We start from the raw sequence: 19,422 nt of genomic DNA, 5'->3' as shown, positions 1-19,422 counted from the left end.
CGCCGCCACCACCTCCGCATTCCCTGTGCTCACCACCTCTGCGCCAATTGTTGCCACCACCGCGTCGCTGCTCAGTCCAGCCATCCGCGACCCCAGCATCTCCCACCGAGGCATTCAACGCCTTGACGACGGCCATCTACGCGATGCAACGCCAGATGGGGGACATCTCCTTGCGTCTCGCTGCGGTGGAGCGCCAGCCCTCGTCTTCGGGGCAACCGTTCTTCCAGTACGGGCTGCCGGGTTACGGCGGCATTCCGGCGTTGCCTGCGTCGGGCCCGGCCATCTTGGAGTTCCCGTTCTCCGCACCATCTTTCCAGGCCGCACCACCAGTGCCGACCACGGGAGTCACCATCACCGGTGCCCTGTCTCTGCCGCCGCAGCCGCCATCCACGGGTGTTCCCATCACCCAGATTGCCTTTTCCACACTCGCCGTCGCCCGTGCCTTCCCTGTCGTCCATCATGCAAGGGGCAGGGGTCGCTGCGCCGCCACCTTCGGCCGCGATGCACACGCCGCCGCCACTGCCTCATCTACCGCCGGAGCCGGAGGGCCCTGCTGTTCCCCGTTACCATAAGCTGTCCTTTCCCCACCTATGAAGGCAAGGAGGATCCGCTCGGCTGGCTGCTCAAGTGTGAGCAGTTTTTCCATGGCCAGCAGACTCGTCACGCGGATTGGGTCTGGCTCGCGTCCTACCACCTCACCGGCACAGCCCAGATGTGGTACACAATTCTGGAACGCGACGCCGGCCGGCCCGAATGGGAAGAGTTCAAGCGACTGTGCCATCAACGCTTCGGACCCCCGCTCAGTACCAATCACTTGGCAGACCTGGCACGCCTACCATTCACATCATCGGTTGATGCGTACCTGGATGCAGTTTCAGACGCGTATGGCGCACGCCGGTCGCCTCTCGCCGTACCAGCAAGCTCAGCTGTTCACCGGGGGCCTTCGGACCACATCCGCGTCGACGTCGAGCTACACGACCCGCAAGATCTCCAGCGGGCCATGCGGCTGGCACGCGCGTACGAGCGGCGGAATACGCCTGCACCTGCTCGCCCTGCCAGCGCCGTCGGGCCGCCCGCCTCGCCGCAATGCGGGGACTGCACCAGCACTCACCGAGCCGGCGGGTTCCCAGGGGAGTTCAGCGTCAGCTTCAGCTACGCCGGCAGTCACTACAAGGCCATTCAAGCGGCTGTCACCTGAGGAGATGGCTGAACGCCGCAAACAGGGGCTCTGCTACAACTGCGATGAGCAGTACGTTCGCGGCCACAAGTGCGCTCGGCTCTTTTATCTGGAGGCATTCAGACTACATTGTCGAGGAACCAGATGACGCCGATGAGGAGCCAGCGGCACCTGCAGCAGCGAACCAGCCGCCCTTCAACCCCGATGCCCCCATGATCTCGCTCAACGCCATTACTGGCATTCAGACTGAGGACACCATGCAGCTCTACATACAGATTGGCAATGAGTCAGTTTGTGGCGCTCTTGGATTTGGGGTCCACGCATAATTTTGTGCGCGGCGACGTCGCCCGACGCGTTGGCCTTCAGTTCCATCCCTACCCAGGCGTCGGGGTCATCGTCGCCAACGGTGACCGCGTGACCTGCCGTGGCCTCGCGAAGGACGTCACCATTCGCATTGCCGACGAACAGTTCTCCATCGACTGCTACTCGATCCCGATTGACGGCTACGACATGGTCCTCGGCGTCACTTTTCTAAGGACGTTGGGGCCCATCCTCTGGGACTTCGACTGATTCGTGTATGGCGTTCTCACGTGAAGGCCGCCGCGTGTTCTGGCGCGGCATCGGCTCGACACGGCGTGGTGTACAATCAACTCAGCGCCTCCATGCACTTCGCCAAGATGGCCCGGCTCTGATGGAGCGCTTACTGTAGTCTTTCGAGGACCTCTTCGCTGAGCCCCAGGGCTTGCCACCGGTCCGTTCATGTGATCACCGAATACACCTACAGCCCAACACGGTGCCGGTAGCAGTCCACCCCTACTGATATCCACAGCTCCAGAAAGAAGAGCTCGAGTCCCAGTGTGCTGCTATGCTGTCCCAGGGCATAATCCGCCAAGTACGTCGACATTTTCAGCGCCGGTGCTGCTGGTCAAGAAGCCGGACTCCTCCTGGCGCTTTTGTGTGGATTATCGCGCCCTCAACGACCGCACAGTCAAGGACAAGTTCCCCATTCCAGTGGTTGAGGAGCTCCTGGATGAACTCAAAGGCGCCAAATTTTTCACCAAATTGGATCTCCGTTCGGGCTACCATCAAGTCCAGGATGCACGCTGATGACATTGAGAAGACGGCCTTCCGCACACATCATGGGCACTTCGAGTTTTTGGTCATGCCGTTCGGCCTGACCAACGCGCCGGCGACATTCCAGAGCCTCATGAACACGGTCCTTCGGCCGTACCTACGTAAGTTCGTATTGGTTTTCTTCGATGACATTCTAATCTACAGCACTTCGTGGACGTCGCACCTCCAGCATGTCAAGGCTCGTCCTCACTAGTGTTGCGGGAACAGCAGTTGCGCATCAAGCACAGCAAGTGTTCGTTCGCCGCGTCCTCCGTCGCGTACCTAGGCCACATCATTTCGCTGATGGTGTGGCCATGGACCAATCCAAGGTGGAGGCAGTGACGTCGTGGCCTCAGCCGCGCTCAGCGCAGGGGTCTCCGTGGTTTCCTCGGCTTGGCGGGCTACTACCGCCGCTTCATCAAGGATTTTGGCGCCATCGCTGCGCCTCTCACGCAAGCTCCTGCGCAAGGACGCTTTTCTGTGGTCTGAGGCGGCAGCAGCGGCATTCACGGCGTTGAAACAAGCGCTGGCTTGCGGCTCCGGTTCTCCAATTGCCGGACTTCGAGTTACCCTTCACGATGGACTGCGATGCGTCTGGGTCGGGTTTTGGCGCTGTGCTGCACCAGGGCACGGGCGCTATCGCATTCTTCAGCAGGCCGTTCTCGCCAAGGCACATGAAGCTCGCTGCGTATGAGCGGGAACTCATTGGATTGGTACAAGCTGTTCGGCACTGGAGGCCATATCTTTGGGGGCGTCGCTTCGTCGTGCGCACAGATCACTATGCGCTCAAGTTCCTCCTCGACCAGCGCCTCTCCACACTGCCTCAACACCAGTGGGTCTCCAAGCTGTTCGGCTACGACTTCGCCGTCGAATTTCGGCCGGGGCGCCTGAACGTGGTGGCCGACGCGCTGTCCCGACGTGACGAGGCTGCTGATCATCTTCACGCCCTGTCAGGACCATCCTTCGACCTCTTCGACAACCTCCGCCGCGAGCTCGAGGAGGACACAGCCCTGCGCGCGCTGCGGGACTCGATAGCCGCTGACCGCGGCGCCCCTTGGCGCGTCGTTGACTGGCCTCATCCTCCACGGCACCCGCGTCTTCGTGCCGGTGCAGTCGGCGCTGCTGCCCACAGTGCTGGAGCTTGCCCACTCGGTTGGGCATGAGGGCGTTCAGAAGACCCTCCACCGTCTGCGTGCCCAGTTCTACGTTGAGGGCGATCGTGCACAGGTGCGCGACTTTGTGCACGCCTGCGCCGTCTGCCAGAAGAATAAGGTGGACTCCCTTCGGCCGGCGGGGCTGCTGCAGCCCCTGGAGGTGCCATCACAGGTGTGGTCCGACATCTCGCTCGACTTCATCGAAGGACTGCCGCGTGTTAATGGCAAGAGCGTCATCTTAACGGTGGTCGATCGCTTCTCCAAGCATGCGCACTTCATCGCGCTCAGTCATCCGTATACCGCGGCGTCGGTTGCCAAGGCATTCTTCGAGGCCATCGTTCGCCTGCACGGGTTCCCCAACTCCATTGTCAGCGACAGGGACCCCGTGTTCACTGGCAATGTGTGGCGGGATCTATTCAAGTTGGCGGGGTCAAGCTCCGCCTCAGTACGGCGTTCCACCCGCAAACTGATGGCCAGTCCGAAGCAGTCAACAAGACCATTGCCATGTATTTGCGCTGCATCACCGGTGACCGTCCCCGTGCTTGGTTGGAGTGGCTACCCTGGGCAGAGTACTGCTACTAACACGTCCTACCACATGGCCTTGCAGACTTCGCCATTTCAGGTTGTTTACAGGCCGGCCTCCGCCTGCCTTAATTCCCTATACTGCAGGCATAGCACGCACCGACACCGTCGACGCGCTTCTCCAGGATCGAGACGCCTTCCTGGCTGAGGTGCACGAACGCCTTCTCCAAGCCCAAGAGTATGCCAAGCGCTACTACGACGGCCACCATCGCCCCTTGGAGTTTGCGGTGGGCGATTGGGTGTGGCTCCGCATCCTTCATCGACCGGTGCAGTCGCTGCTGCCGGGGCCACGGGGCAAGCTCAGCCCGCGGTTCGCCGGCCCGTTCCAGGTGACCGAGCGCATTGGCGACGTCGCATACCGGCTGTGGCTGCCAGAAGGAGCGCGCATCCACAACGTCTTTCATGTTGGCGTCCTCAAGCCGTTCCGGGGGACTCCTCCAACAACGCCCTCGGCCCTTCCTCCACTGCGCCACGGCCGTCGCCTCCAGCAGCCAACACGTGCTCTGCGTGCCCAGCTTCGGCGGGGCGCTTGGCATGTTTTGATCCAATGGGCGGCATCGCCTGAAGATGAAGCCACCTGGGAGCCGCTGGACGAGTTCCGTGCTGAGTTCCCCGCTTTCCAGCTCGAGGACGAGCTGTTCGTCGAGGGGGGGAGTGATGTTATGGTGGGAAAGGTATACCACCGTCGAAACAAGACGAGTGGCTAAGGTAGTGGGTGGGGGCTTGCACCAGAAGTGCGGCAACCAGGGCCAGGCAGTGGGAGCCGGGCTGGGCTCCAGCCGGTTCAGGTAGGAGATTAGTTATTAGGAGAGCTATTTTAGTTGGAGTTTGTTAAGTCAAGTTTGTTAGCCCTTAGATTTAGGAGAGGTTTGTTATTGAGTTGGTATAAGTGTCAAACAATCAAAAGGAATAAAGAGGAGCCTGAGATTGAGTTTATCTCACCTTAGGCCCTCGGGCGTTACTGTTCATGGTCTCCTGTTGTCACCGAGCTTCCAGCCAGGCGCCGAGCACGGCGCCGCCAGTTCGTCGCCGGGGTTTCAAGCCCAGGCCTCTCATCTCCCACTCCTACGCCCTCAGGTCCATAAGCTCCAACAATATGCAGATGGAATAAAACAAAAGGTTGATGGACAAAGACGACAAACACCTTCCTTCCTTCCCTCCCTCCCTTCCTCGCTCTTTTCTCCAAAATGTATCATCTTCAGTTCTTCATGCCATGCATAACAGATAGATCCGTAGCACTATTTTACAAGAGTTCCCAAACCATTTGAGTTCTGCACAGGAGTCATCAGTCTTCACATCTTTGAAACTCTTAGTGGCGGCAGAACACCGGCTTCGAACTTCTTGATGTAGTCATGGATGTGCTCACTGATTTCCTGCGCCCTTTCCTGCTGGATGAAGTGCCCAGCGCCCTTGATGACCACCACCTCCTCAAGCAACGGCACGTCCCTCTTGAGCCCGCCCTTGTGGATGTAGCTCTTCACTCCCGGGTGATGGTATGCCAGGTCACCGTCCCCAACAATGAACTTAGTCGGCACTTGCACCTTTGCTCTTGTCCATGGCGCCATCAGTTCCCAGTTCCTGTGCACACATGTCAGCCAGATGTAACTAATTTATGATGCATGCGTGATGCAGCGAGAAGATGATGATGCATGATGCAATCACCCATTCTTCTTGGTTAATGAGTGATGTCAAAGGAGTTGAAATTTAACCTAGCACCAAAATTATATGTTGTTCAAAAGGCTCGCCCTGTTCGCTTGGGCTTGTTTGGCTGATAAGCCATGGCTGAAAGTACTGTTGGCTGATTTGGTGTGAGAGAAAAATATTGTTCGTTGGTTGAAAAAGTACGGCTTATAAGCCAAACAAGCCCAAGCGAACATGGCGCAAACTATTCAAATCAGAGTTTCATGTTTCTCTCCATGAAATTCAAAAATCTAATTTTGGAAGAAAAATGAAAGAAACATTTCCAACATCTTTGCAAACATTGATGTAGATTTCCAGCAACCTCCTCATATTTCATATTCAATTGTGGTTTATGACTTCATGTTGTCTGTGAGATTCTGCTTTCTATGCTAAAAACAAGTCATACCACTATCTTTGAAACATTCGGATGTGATAATTCCTATGTTCACAATGACTGCACTAACATATCAGTGGAATGATATCGGAGAATGATTGATACAAAACAATAAATGATACAAAGAAAGTCAGTCCAACACATCCAACTCACAAGGCAAATTGAAATGAAAATGAAACAAAAAAACATAAATGTCTCTGTTTCAGATTTCTATTCTATTGAGCACATAAAACCTAAAGGAATGTTCTCTGCGCCCAGCGCCCTTTTTTTATTCTAATAAAATCACTCAGCAAATCTCTTGCTGAGTTTTTTCGGAAAAAAAAACAAAGAGTTACCATTAAAAGCAATATGTTGCAATCTGAAGCTCTACACTGCATCTTAATTCTACTGAGGCCTGTGTGTTACATGAAAAACTATATTCCATGTGGAAACAGGTGATGCTGATGGGGTTTAGATGTTTGGTGTGTGCAGAAAGGTTTTTGGAAAACACGACATAAACGAATTCAGGAGATCATGACTTGATTACACGCTTATGAAATTTAATGGATTTTCAGGCCATCATGATTTGATTTCACGCTTATGAATATAAATTGGTTGCGAACTTACAGGTCCAAGCAGCGGTAGTAATTTACTCCACCAGCAAATCCAGTTTTTGAGTACACACTTGCAAGGTAACTGACATCTTCCTCAGAGAGCCAAGAAGGGAGCACAATTTGCTTACTGTATGTTTGCATTTTTCGAAGGTCCATAGCTGAAGAACCTGTGTGCTGAAGAGTCAATGCCAATTTGAAGAAACTCTTCAAGTCAAAAGCAGCGAATTCTGCTTCAAGTCCAGGTTCCTGCCAATCAATGTGACACTTTAAATGTATTTATTCAAAAATAGTATCACTAGTATGATTCTTCATTAGGTTCAAAACATGGAGGTCATAGACATATATGATCCCAACTTTTGCAACTAGTCCGCGCAGGTGTCATAAATTGCTGATAAATAACTCACATACCACAGAACAAGAGATTGATTAGTAACTCAGAAAAGAGTAATATTATTACCCAACTAAGAAGAGATCTCAAAGAAAGAGAACTAGTTACAACAGAAGTATACTGTATACCACCAAAGAAGCAGATTTGTAGATACATTTTAGGCTACACTTCTAGAAGACCAATTGATGGGAAACTCCAATGCGTGAACATAGAATTGTGCATCAAACTGAAGGACACATGTGAGCACCACTTTGGGCTTCGGTTTGGACTGTTTTGAGCATCATCATATCTGTATGATTCAGTGAATCAACACAATGTGACCGATTGAAATCCACAAGCCCATGTGTGTTTGTGTGAGAACTGAGTAACCCATATGCATTTGGATCACAGCTGAGTAATCTTTTTTTTTTAAGTTCGCTGGGGGTAGAGGATCCCCACCTGAATGTATGTATTGATTCTGAGTAATCTTATCACCTCTATCCTCTTTACATTAGCAAAGCATATAGACATAGCCCCTTCATAAGAAATGACAATCCGCGAACAGAGTAATCTTATCACTTTACATCCTCTTCTTTACATAAGCAACCCATATAGACATAGCCCCTTCGTATTAGAATTGCAATAAGAAATGACACTCTAACCCAATGCCATCTCACATCTCATCCCACGCTGGGAAGCCCAACACAAGGAGCATACCGAAAAATGTGCAAACGATAACTATGCAGCAAAATGCAGTCCAATTGAAACAAATTGTCAACCAATCTGTGGATGCCTCAAATTAGCAGAAGCGACCTTTCTTCAGTCCATCGATTACTGATGATTAGGTGGCAGTGGGCAGTGGCACATCCAAAGGACGATAGGAGGAGCAATTACTCACCTGGAATCGGCAGACGTAGTAGTCATCCCCGTATGCGGCGCGGAAGTACTCGACAGGCTTCACGCCGGGGCGCCGGGGCATGAAGGCAACGCTGAGGTTGACGAGCGCGCGCACCCGATCCGGCCGCAGCAGGCAGAGGTTCCACGACACGATGGCGCCCCAGTCGTGGCCCACAACGAACACCTGCACCCCAGAGATCCCAACACATGTGGGGAACTTTCAACAAGCTTTGGTGGGGAATTCGATTCGACGGGGAACGGAGCCGCGCGCGGGTACCTGCGGTAGGTGGAGGGCGTCGAGGAGCGCGACGAGGTCGCCGACGATGTGGAAGACGGTGTAGGAGGTCGGATACGGCGGCGCGGTGGTGCCGCCGTAGCCCCGGAGGTCGGGCGCGACGCAGCGGTAGCCGCGCGCGGCGAGGTAGCCCATCTGGTGGCGCCACGAGTACCAGAGCTCCGGGAAGCCGTGCACGAATAGCACCGCCGGCGCGGAGGCGTCCACGGGGCCGGCCTCCGCCACGTGCATCGAGATGCCGTTGGCCTCCAGCTGCCGGTGCCTCACCGCAGCCATGGCGTGTCGGCGTCGTGCTCCGCGGGTCCGGGCCGCTGCTGTTGACTGGGAGGGGAGAGCGGGGGACCGGTGCGAGTGATCGAGACGCGTTCGCCGGAACCATATGGGTTGGTCCAAACGCAAACTGGGCCAGGCCCAATTGAGCGGATTGCACAGCCTGTTTGTGTTTGCTGGCAGACGCGTGGGGTACTCTGTTTGCTTGATTTTTGTCTGCTGCCTAAACTTGTCACATGGTTGCCGCACAAAATGCAAATACGCCATATAATACAATCACGATAATATATACTAGCAGCATGCAGCTTGATTACTCAGCAGGTTAGTTCGCTTTTTGCTCGGAACAGAAGCTTTCTTGCTTGCTTGCAATTGATAATGAGATCGATTAGGTCTGTGTGCATTTCAATCAATTCCGAAACACATGCATGGTTTATTCATTTCACATCGATCATACCGTGTACACTGAAACTTGGAATAAGTCACTCCATATCGTAGTCACAAATACTTAAACCAAATACTGTGCATACACGTACTTATTGTTAATTTAAATTCAAAATACAAAACAAGTTGGCAACATGAGGTTGATTTCAGTCGTCGATCCATCAGAACTTGGAGATGAAGTCGTAGATATGCTGGCTGACCTCGTCGGCCTTCTCCTGCTGGACGAAGTGTCCGGCGCCCGGGATGACGACGACGCTGTCGAGCCCCGGGACGTCGGCCTGGAACCCGCCCTTGTGGATGTAGTCCTGGATGCCCGGGTAGTGGTAGGTGAGGTCGCCGTCGCCGACGATGAACCTGGTGGGCACCTGCACCTTGGCGTCCGCCCACGGCGCCGCCAGCTCCCAGTTCCGGTCCATGTTGCGGTAGTAGTAGATGGGCCCCGTGAAGCCCGTCCCCTCGAACTCGGAGGCGAAGTGCCCCACGTCCTCATCCGTCAGCCACGGCGGCAGCGGCTCGTCGGCTGCCGGCTTCTCGCCGCCGGCCGCCCAGGAGGTGAAGCGGTTGCACAGGATCTGCTTCATCAGGTACCGGGCGTTCGCCGGCGAGAACTCCTCTGCGACACCAGGTTCCTGCATGTGCACCGTATGTACGTGCAACATAAGTTGTTGAATTCTGCGACACCAGATTCCTGCATGTGTTGCCGCCGTCTTGCCGACACAAGCAAATAAAAGGAAGGAAGTGAGCCAAAACTTGGAAGCCACAATGGAAGGAAAGACATGGAAGGATCCTCCATCCATATGCAAGCATGCATGCAAATCGACGTCGTCGCCGCGTGATGTGATTTCGTTCCTCGATCGATCCCTCCCTCTATAAATGGCATTCCCACGCACAGTCTCCGGCCTCATCGTCACCGACAACGACGACGACATCACACCACCGCAGACGACAGTAGAAGCAATGGCGCCGGTCATCCTCCGCATGGACGTGCACTGCTACGGCTGCGCCGGCAAGATCCGCAGGGTCGTCAAGAACCTCCTCGGTACACCGATGAGTAGCTCGCATCGACATCGCATTCGCCTCATTCAATTCCATTGATCGATTTTCTTAGCATAATACCTTGGTCGTCGCCGATCACTGGGCGGACACCATGCGTGCGTGCGTGCAGGGGTGGAGGAGGTGTGGGTGTCGGTGGACACGGGGCTGGTGGTGGTGGGCGGGACGTCGCTGGACGCCTCGCTGCTGCGGTGGCGGATCCAGACCAGGACGCGGAGGCCCGTCACCGTCGTCAGCGACGGCGCGGAGCCGGAGCCGGAGCCGCCGCAGCCGCAGTACCAGTACGCCGCGCCGCCGCCGGGGTACCCGCAACACTACCACTACAGCGGGATGCAGTACATGGGCCCGCCGCCTTCGGCGGCGCCGCCGTCGCCGCAGCACCTGCTCCAGTACGTGCCGACGACGACTTGGGACGGCTACTTCCCCTCGCGCCAGTACGTGCCCAGCCAGCCCCCCGTGTGCTTCAACGACGACAACCCCAACGGCTGCTGCACCGTGCAGTGACCGATCGATCGAGCTATACTAGTCGGTCGGCGCCGGCGCCGGCGTCCGATCGATCCGACCGGCGGCCGGCCGGACGACAGCGGCATATGTTTGGAGCGAGCGAGTTTTTGTCATGCATGCTCATCACACATACCGGATCTGCTGTAGTTTAATTATTCGTCCAGTTATTTTTCGCAACTTTCATCATGGTGGTCGTCGTCGATCGTGTCCCGTGTAGCTGGGGCCTATCAGTCAGTCAGTCGCACGTGTCTTTTTTCTATCGTGTGTGCGTGGAGTCAGCAATGAGCGAAGAGCCTGTGCAAGCCAAATAAGTCTACTGCAGGGTTCATTTTGACTGCCCTGCTGGTTTAATCAGTTGTTATTATATATATTCCCGGTATGAATAAGAATGATTTGTTTACGTATAAACAGTATATATAAAAAAATAAAGTTTGTTTGCTTATGATTGTTCATCCAATTAATTCTTAATTTGGCGTGTCTGAGCTGTCCAAGTTTCTTTGCTCCAATAATGCAATGCAATGCAATGCAATGCAAGCTAGCTGCGTAACGGAGCACTTTCTAGCAAGGCACCTCCGGAGTCCGGACTGCGACGTTGTGGATGGATCTCCCTAGTCCCTAGCGCAGCACCTTATGTGCGATGATGACATGTGCACACACACCGTCCAAATCCATGCCGTCCTCACACGACTAGCTCGTATTCACTTCAATTTATGTGTATTGAAGTGAATTGTGGTGAAACCTAATTTAATTTTCATAACAATATGAATTGATAATGTTATCAAACAAACCTTAACACTAGTACAGAAACAAGCTGTACTCCCGGTTGGAAAACCCCTTCAGTCCCGGTTTCTCAATCGGGAGCACGAATCCGGGACTAAAGGACCCCTCCTTTAGTCCCGGTTTCTCGTCCGGGACCACCTTTAGTCCCGGTTGGTAATACCAACCGGGGCTAAAGAGGCCTCCCGGCCTGGCCACGTGGGCCGGCCCTTTAGTTTCGGTTGGTATTACCAACCGGGACTAAATGTTTTCCTTTTTCGTTTCTATTTTCAATTGATGATTCGTTTTGGTTTTTGAATAGGTTTTCGAATACGCATTCTACGCTGCTAATAATATACGTATTCTACACGCTTATAATGTTCGAACATTTTGTACAAACTAAAGACAAATTTCGAAGTGGATCAAAAGTCGTTTCTCTACTAGTGTGATTAATGGAGGCGGTTGCTTTGCCCTCCTCCGTAAATCGATTAAAATAAACAAAAAAAGAAAAAACCCACATGGGCCTAGATCTGGGCTGCACGGATCTGGGCCTCGCGCAGCCGCCGTCGATCCGCCGCCCTAGCTCCAGCCGCCTCCCCAGCGCCGTCGGGAAAGAGGAGAGGGACGGATCTGCCGCCGCCAAGGAGGAGGGGGCCGGATCCGCCGCCACCGAGGAGAAGGCCGGAGCCGCCGCCACCGAGGAGGAGAAGGCCGGAACCGCCGCCACCGAGGAGGACAAGGCCGGATCCGCCGCCACCAAGGAGGAGAAGGCAGGATCCACCGCCATCGAGGAGGAGAAGGCGGGATTCGCCGCTACCGAGGAGTAGAGGGGCAGATCCGCCGCCGCCAAGGATGTGGGGGCCGCCAGCCGCCACCGAGGAGGGGCGCCACCGCCATGTGCTGCCAGGAGGAGTGGGAGAGAGATAGAGAGAAGGGGTGCGCCGCCAGGGGAGGGGAGGGGTGCACCGCCAGGGGAGGGAGCTAGCATGGGGGAGAAGAGAGTGGATAGCGTGGGGAGGAAGAGAGAGAGAGCTGAGGGCGCTGCTGGAGTGGGGAGATGAGGGCGCTGTTGGCGGCTGAGAAGAGAGGAAGAGATGAAGGATGAAGGCGCTGGTGGCCTTCCAACCGGGACTAAAGGTGGATTTCTAGTCCCGGACGGAGCCTCAAGCCGGGAGTAGACTTTTACTCCCGGTTGGAGGGACCAACCGGGAGTAAAAGTTAACATTTAATCCTGGTTGGTAGCTTCAACCGGGACTAAAGGTCCCCTGCAGCAAAAGCCTGCCGTAGCAGCCGTTGGGCAGGGGACCTTTAGTCCCGGTTGGAGCTACCAACCGGGACTAAAGATTTCTCTAGTCCTTGACATGAAAAATACCGGGACTAAAGTCAAATTTCGAAGTGGATCAAAAGTCGTTTCTCCACTGGTGTAACTTCCTAAATATGTGGCCTATACGCATGCAAATTGTTCGTGCAGAAGATACTTGGTTTAAGTTTTACGTAATCAGAGGCTAGCTATAAACCATAACAGAAATGGAAATTTCCAAAACTAATTTGACAATAAACGCCATTTTTAAAAAAATGGAACAAGGAAATTTGGGACGTGCATAGTGTTATGTATGGTAATGTATGGAAGTTGAAAGGTGAGACTAGCTAGTCGGGTATCACGTGGTGATTGTTGTTCTGGACTGTAAAAATTCAAGATCTTGATCGCTTTTATTCATTCCCGATCGAATGCGAAATACAAAATGTAGAGATACGCATGCATGCATGCAGAGCACGGTAATTTATTATAGTTGAAGAGCGGTAACGTAGACAAGTAGTGCTCGCTCCATTCTAATAAATTATAAGTTATTTCAAGAATCTGGCAGTCAAAGCGTCTCAGATTTTGATTAGTACTCCGTGGTACACACGTACACACCTGGAAGCGGCAGATGTATAGTAGGTGGGCCCGTAGTTGCGGCTGAAGTAGTCGGTGGGCTTGCCGGCGCCGGCGCGGACGAAGACGTGGCGCATGAAGGCGACGCTGGTGTTGACGAGCGCCGTCACCCGGTCCGGCCGGAACAGGCGCAGGTACCACGCGGTGATGGCGCCCCAGTCGTGACCCACCACGAACACCTGCTTCGATTCATCACCATGCATGCATGATGCATCTATCCGTGCACGTACGTCATCACGTTCGTTCATTCGTCCTCATGCATGCAACGCGAGATGCAACCACCAGGCTACACATCCCGTGCAGAAACAAAATCAAATGCCAGGGCTGAGATGAGTGATGACTGCCTTGAGATCAAGCGATGCAGTAGTGTTCAGCGAATAAACAGTGTTTTTCTCTTATCAATAAATCAGCATAAGCTAAATTTCAGCGAAACGAAAAGGGCTCTCGCTCCAGAGTCCAGACGCATACTATATTATGAAAAAAAAGACTCCAATCTATGTGCAGCAATGTACGGTACACTTGACCAAACAGCACACAGCATAGAATAGGTACATATACATATGTCCATGCGTTTAATTTAAAGCTGAGTAACGGTCTAATCGATGCCGGTAGCTGTGTCTGTTGTACTGTGTCATGCATGTCAGTTTAGTTGATTACATATACGCACACGTTAGCTGATGCCTACAACGACTACGACTCTATATATATCATCACGACATGTGTATTTTTTTATTCCGGGGGAAATGTATCATGTGTATATGTTTATAGGGGAAGAGAGCAGAGCAGGTGGTTAGCAACACATCATATAATATCATTATCATACGTTGATGACTCGCTTCAAAATTAGCCTATCCAGACTGCACAGGGCATTATATCGTCTCTAAAAATCAAAACTCTCTGATTTTAAACTAAAAATTTAAGATTATCTCCGGTCGTTAACCTCAGTATAAAGTTGGATCGTCTGTAAAAACACATGAAACTATATAATTAATAAGAACATATCAATTTTAAAGAAAACTACCGCGGGCTTATATGGAGTAAAAAGAAAGTTGTAGTGGTGGCTCGTTGCCCGCCTCTGAATTTCCACGGCGGTGTTAGAATCGTCAACGTGAGGTCCGGATTTTTCTGCCGGCACGTCACCGGGTTCCAGATCAGAAACTCGTGGAAATGGAAGGAAGGCACGGCCAGTAGTAGTACACACAAGAACAAGTCAGCTTTGAGACGACGGATCGTTCGGCCGTACAGTACGTACCTTTTGGATGCCGAGCGCGTCGAGCAGGGCGACGACGTGGAAGGCGGAGTAGGAGGCGACGTCGGGCGGCGCGGCGGTGCCGCCGTAGCCGCGGATCGAGGTCGGGCGCCACGCAGCGGTAGCCCCGCGCGGCCAGGTGCGCCATCTGGTGGCGCCACGAGTACCAGAGCTCCGGGAAGCCGTGCAGGAACACTACCGCGGGGTCCCCTTCGGCGCCCGACTCCGCGGCTCCGCCACGTGCATCGAGATGCCGTTCGCCTCCACCGTCCCGGTGCCGGATCGCCGCCGCCACCGCCATGCTCACCGGCCTCGTCGTCGCCCGCAGCAGCCGGCTGGTTATCTAGCTAGCTTGTCTCTCGGCTCACATACTGCGCACGTCGTCGCTCTCGCTGCCCCTGCTAGCTCGAATTTTTTTTTAATTTTAACACTTTTTCGAAACTAATTTTAAATCTAACATTCTCAGTTTTTTTTTTTAAAAAAAAACTAACACTTTTGGCCGCGCCTATTACCCTGGCGCGACCAAATGCCTGTGCCGCGCCATGCATGGTGGCGCGGCAGAGGGCTGACGTGGCGGCGACCAGAAGCGCTGACCGCTGACGTGGCAGGGCTCTGCCGCGCCACCGATCTTGACGCGGCAGTGTCGCGCCCTGATCCATGGCGCGGCAGAGATGGGTATAACCTCCGCCGCGGCCTGCATGCCCGAGCAGTCGCCGTTCTCCGAGCAGCGCAGCAAGGCAGCCTGGCCGCCGCGCCCGCCTTCGCCCGTGCCTGCCCGCCGCCGTGCACGCCGTCTGCCGCGGCCGCGCCCGCCCACGCCAGCCAGCCCACCCGCGCCAGCAAGCCAACCGCGTCCGCCCGCCCGCGCCAGCCAGGCAACCAGGCCGCCGGCCGTCGGGTGCGGCCGCCGCGCCCGCACGCCGGCGCGCCTCTCCCTCCGGCCAGAACCTCCGGTCACGCACGGCGGCTGCCCTGCGCCCGCGCCTTCCGACCCGGTCTTGCGCGCTGCAACGAGGTACTCCACTAATATAGTTAGCACGGTTAATAAAGTTAATAAAATTATTAAAGTATAGTTAGTATAGTTAGTAAAGTTAGTTAGTTTAGTTAGTATACGCAATATAATAAGTTAGTATAGGTAGTTTAGTTAGTACAGTTATAGTATGCCTTGTATAGATGTTAATATTTGATTAGTTAGTATAGTTATAGTTAGAAAATATATTAATGTTAGTATGGACATCACGTACGATGATTTTCGATGACCTAATGAAGTTTTTTGAAATGCTTCTGCAGATGGATTGTTGTGTTAGAGTTTTGTACGGAGAAAGTGTTAGGAGAAAGGATGGTATGTTTGAGGATATGGAAGAAGAATTGGAATGGTTTAATGAACCTCCTAGCTTCAACGACCTTTGTGTCCGTTTGAATATAAAGTTTGGCGGTGATTTCACACTAAAGGGGAGGTTTGATACTGGGAAGACTAGGGCACACTATGTCCTCATGCCCTTGCGCGACCCTGCTCACTGGTCCCGCTATACTAGGGGTCTCCAAGGTTCCAATGTACCCATGGCTGAGGTGGTGGTGGAGAATGGGTACAGGATGCATGGTGTTCAGGATGGCCCGTCCATTTATGGTTTTGGAGGCAATAAAAAATAATTAGGGATCGAAGGGGAAGCAGCTCAGGATAACATAGATTTGGACGGTCAGTTGACGCAGGAGCAGTTTTATTCAACTGCAGTAGGCTGTATAAGCAATGACTTCGATGTGAATGAGTTCGAACGGGAAGAGGAGGAGCAGGAGGAGGAGGACGGGATCGGTGATTGTGGGGTGTACGACCCCGGATACCCACGACAGACCACATGGGCTGCGCCCCTAGGGGTGACCCAGCCCACAAGAAGAAGCCTTGCGGGGCACGACTCTACTCGGCGCCTTCCGCAAGACATCGGAAAGATATCCTGAAGATACTACGAGATCTGTTAGGATATGTATGATCCCAAGATTCCTATAATCAGTTATTACTTTCCGGTTATCTCTCAGATCTAACCGACCTATAACCCTGCCTCCCGGACTATATAAGGCAGGCAGGGACCCCCTCTAAAATCACGGCATATCATACGATAGCTAATACAAACCAACAGACCACATGAGTAGGGTATTACGTCATACTAACGGCCTGAACCTGTCTAACTCGTGTGTCTCTGTTGCCTTCTTGTTCTTGATCTCACGCTCCTCTGTCGATCAATCTACCTTCGTGGGATACCCCTCGGAGGACTGTCGACGATATTCTGTCGACAGTTGGCGCGCCAGGTAGGGGTGTGCGTGCTGTTTCCTTGTCAAACAAGATGGCTTTTTCCGCAGGCTCTTCGTCCCTTTTCGCAGCCCGTCCAGATCTTCACGGTCGGATCCATCTCGTGGGTCATCAACGCTGACGGAGTCAGAGAGCTCCTCGAGCCAGGGGAGATCGGTTCTGCGCCGTCCACCCCCGCACCTGCAACTACAGATCTGATCTCGGAGCCGATTCTGAGGTCTCCTTCGGCGACGACTCACCATCCGCGCCCTCGCTGTCAGAGGAGGCCAATCAACAACGACAATCTGATCGAATCCATCGATCGAGTCGGACTGAAGCTCACCGATTGTCTCTCCGTCGTTGAATCGGGACTAGACACTCTGGTCCAGCGCCGACCACCCTTCGATCCAGATCTATCGGAGGCTGCTCGGGAAACTACAGGGGGTTACGGCCCTACCCTTCGTGTTCTCCAACGCCGCCGCCGTTCACCAACATACCCTAAGGGGCAAACTCGCTGACTAGGTCGCCATCTAGCTTCCGCCAGCCGTCAACACGCTACACTTAGGCCGGAGCCCCGGGGCGCACCTCCAGACCATCCCGGAAGAAACTCCGGGCTCCGAGTCTCAGGGCTCTACGGAGACCCTCGCCGAAACCTTCTCCGATCAATTTCTCCTTCTACCCTTCCGGGTGGTGCGATCTTCAACGTCAGCATCGATAGCCCTCCTCGGAACAACAAAACCGAGGAGGAGCGCGTTGCTCGGGAGAACCGGAACGTCAACCGCGCATAGCGGCGAGAAAACGAGGCAGCCATCGTGAGGGCCGAGGCTGCTTGGAATAATCGGCTTGACTCCCAAGGAAGACCGCTCCCGCTCCACCGCGACCTCGATGAAGAATTTCTCCGCGTCGACGACCACGACGTCTTTAAGACTCTAAGCGCCAATTTGGCAGTAACCGCCAACGAGTTCGCTCATTTCCCTCAAACGCCCGAGCTCGCCAAGATCGTCGCCATGCTTAAAGCGGCTCACTGTTAGGTCAATGAGATCCATGAGGATTAGAGACCTTCATGTTCTGCGAGCACGATTCATCGATCAGCTGCGTCGAGGTCCAATCGCCGCCCCAGTGAAAGCCATTTCACCAACCAGTCGCTACCTCTCCAGGTGGGACCTGAGGGGCATCGCGCCGAACACCATCACCAGCATGACCAGGAGTCGAACAGGATGCTAGAGTACATCTTAGCAACCTCCGGGATGCGCAGTGGCATATCGAGCAACGTCGCTTTGGTCGCCATGAAGACGAAGTGCGCCGCCGCCAGGATTACAAAAAGGAGTACGGCAACCCGGACTCAGCCCTCGAGCCTATCCCCAACCACAACGCCACAGACGATGGTGTCGACAACCCTGAGGGGCCTCTGGCTTTCACAAGGGCACTCCGAACACTTCGATGGCCCCATGGTTTTAAGATCACCGGAGTCGAGCCCTATGAAGGAAGAATGAACCCAACTCAGTGGCTGCAGGCTTACGCCACTGCCGTCTGCGCCGCGGGAGGAGACACCAACGTCATGGCAAATTATCTCCTCGTCATGCTCACGCTACCCGCCATGAGCTGGTTCACCAGCCTTGCATCGAACTCCATCGGCTCATGGGAAGAGTTGAAGAAAGTCTTCACCGACAACTATATGGCCACGTGTACTCGACCCGGCATGAAGATGATCTCAGCCGCATCAACCAGAAGCCATCCGAGCTCCTCCGTAGCTACATCCAGCATTTCTCCGAGATGAGGAACTCTATCCCTAACATCACAGAAGCTGAAGTCATCACCGCCTTTATCCGAGGACTCCACCATCGTGAGCTTCGCTCCAAATTCAACCGTAAGCCGCCGACCGGTATCAGCGAAATGATAACTACCGCCAACTAGTACGCCGATGCCGAGGAAGCCAAGGTGCACTTCAACGAGGATGCAGGCACTCAGCGACCGCCTCACCGCTATGATGAGCACCCCAACGACCAACGTCACAGCGACCACCACCCCGACGACCGTAGCTACCATCGCAATAGCGGCCGTGATCGAACAGGAGGACACAGGCCTGGCCAAAATCGCCGCCGCCGGCCAGAACACATCTTCGCTGCCGTTAGTCAACCTCACGCCAAGCGTAACTATGACGAATAGTACCAAAAGATCCTCGATGGCCCATGCCCTCTTCATAGGAACGCCAAACACAAGATGAAGGACTGCATTGGTCTGGCCAGGGAGTTTCAGGACAAGAGGCTCGATGACGACGCCAACGATGGATCCAGAGGTCACCGACCGCCTGGGAACAACAACGCCTTTTAGGACCACGATAAGGTGGTCGCCACCATCTTTGGGGGCCTCGCCTCCACTGAGAGTAGAAAGGAACGGAAGCTCGTCGCCCGACGAGTGCTCGCCGTTGCTTTAGAAGAAACTACCACTGACCCTAGCTATCGCCCATGGTCTGAGGTCCCCATCACCTTCAGCAGGGCCAACCAATGGGTAGACATATCATACATAGGGCATTTCCCCCTTGTCCTCGATGCAACCGTCTAGAAGGTGCTCTTCAGAAAAGTCCTTATTGACGGTGGCAGTGCTTTGAATCTACTCTTCACTGGGGCCCTAAGGGAGTTGGGCCTCGCGATATCAGATCTCACACCCTCGGACTCCTCCTTCT

At 54.0% G+C, this 19,422-nt stretch overlaps 1 protein-coding gene and 1 pseudogene across 1 annotated transcript; both read right to left on the bottom strand.

The window, feature by feature from the left end:
• Window positions 1-4,868: 4,868 nt before the first annotated feature.
• On the bottom strand, window positions 4,869-8,613 carry LOC136481539 (uncharacterized). The gene is made up of 4 exons (XM_066478873.1): window positions 8,235-8,613; window positions 7,959-8,141; window positions 6,707-6,939; window positions 4,869-5,604 (listed from the first exon to the last, which is right to left on the bottom strand). The coding sequence occupies exons 1-4, from the start codon at window positions 8,526-8,528 to the stop codon at window positions 5,319-5,321; spliced, it is 996 nt and encodes a 331-aa protein (XP_066334970.1). The 5' UTR covers window positions 8,529-8,613; the 3' UTR covers window positions 4,869-5,318.
• A 511-nt stretch (window positions 8,614-9,124) lies between these two features.
• LOC136481532 (uncharacterized) lies at window positions 9,125-14,759 on the bottom strand (annotated as a pseudogene).
• Between the last annotated feature and the right edge of the window lie 4,663 nt (window positions 14,760-19,422).

The sequence above is a fragment of the Miscanthus floridulus genome, chromosome 1 (assembly GCF_019320115.1).
Source record: "Miscanthus floridulus cultivar M001 chromosome 1, ASM1932011v1, whole genome shotgun sequence".
Lineage (NCBI taxonomy): Eukaryota > Viridiplantae > Streptophyta > Magnoliopsida > Poales > Poaceae > Miscanthus > Miscanthus floridulus.
Note: the sequence above shows the minus strand (reverse complement) of the source record. Positions and strands in the feature narration are given on the sequence as shown.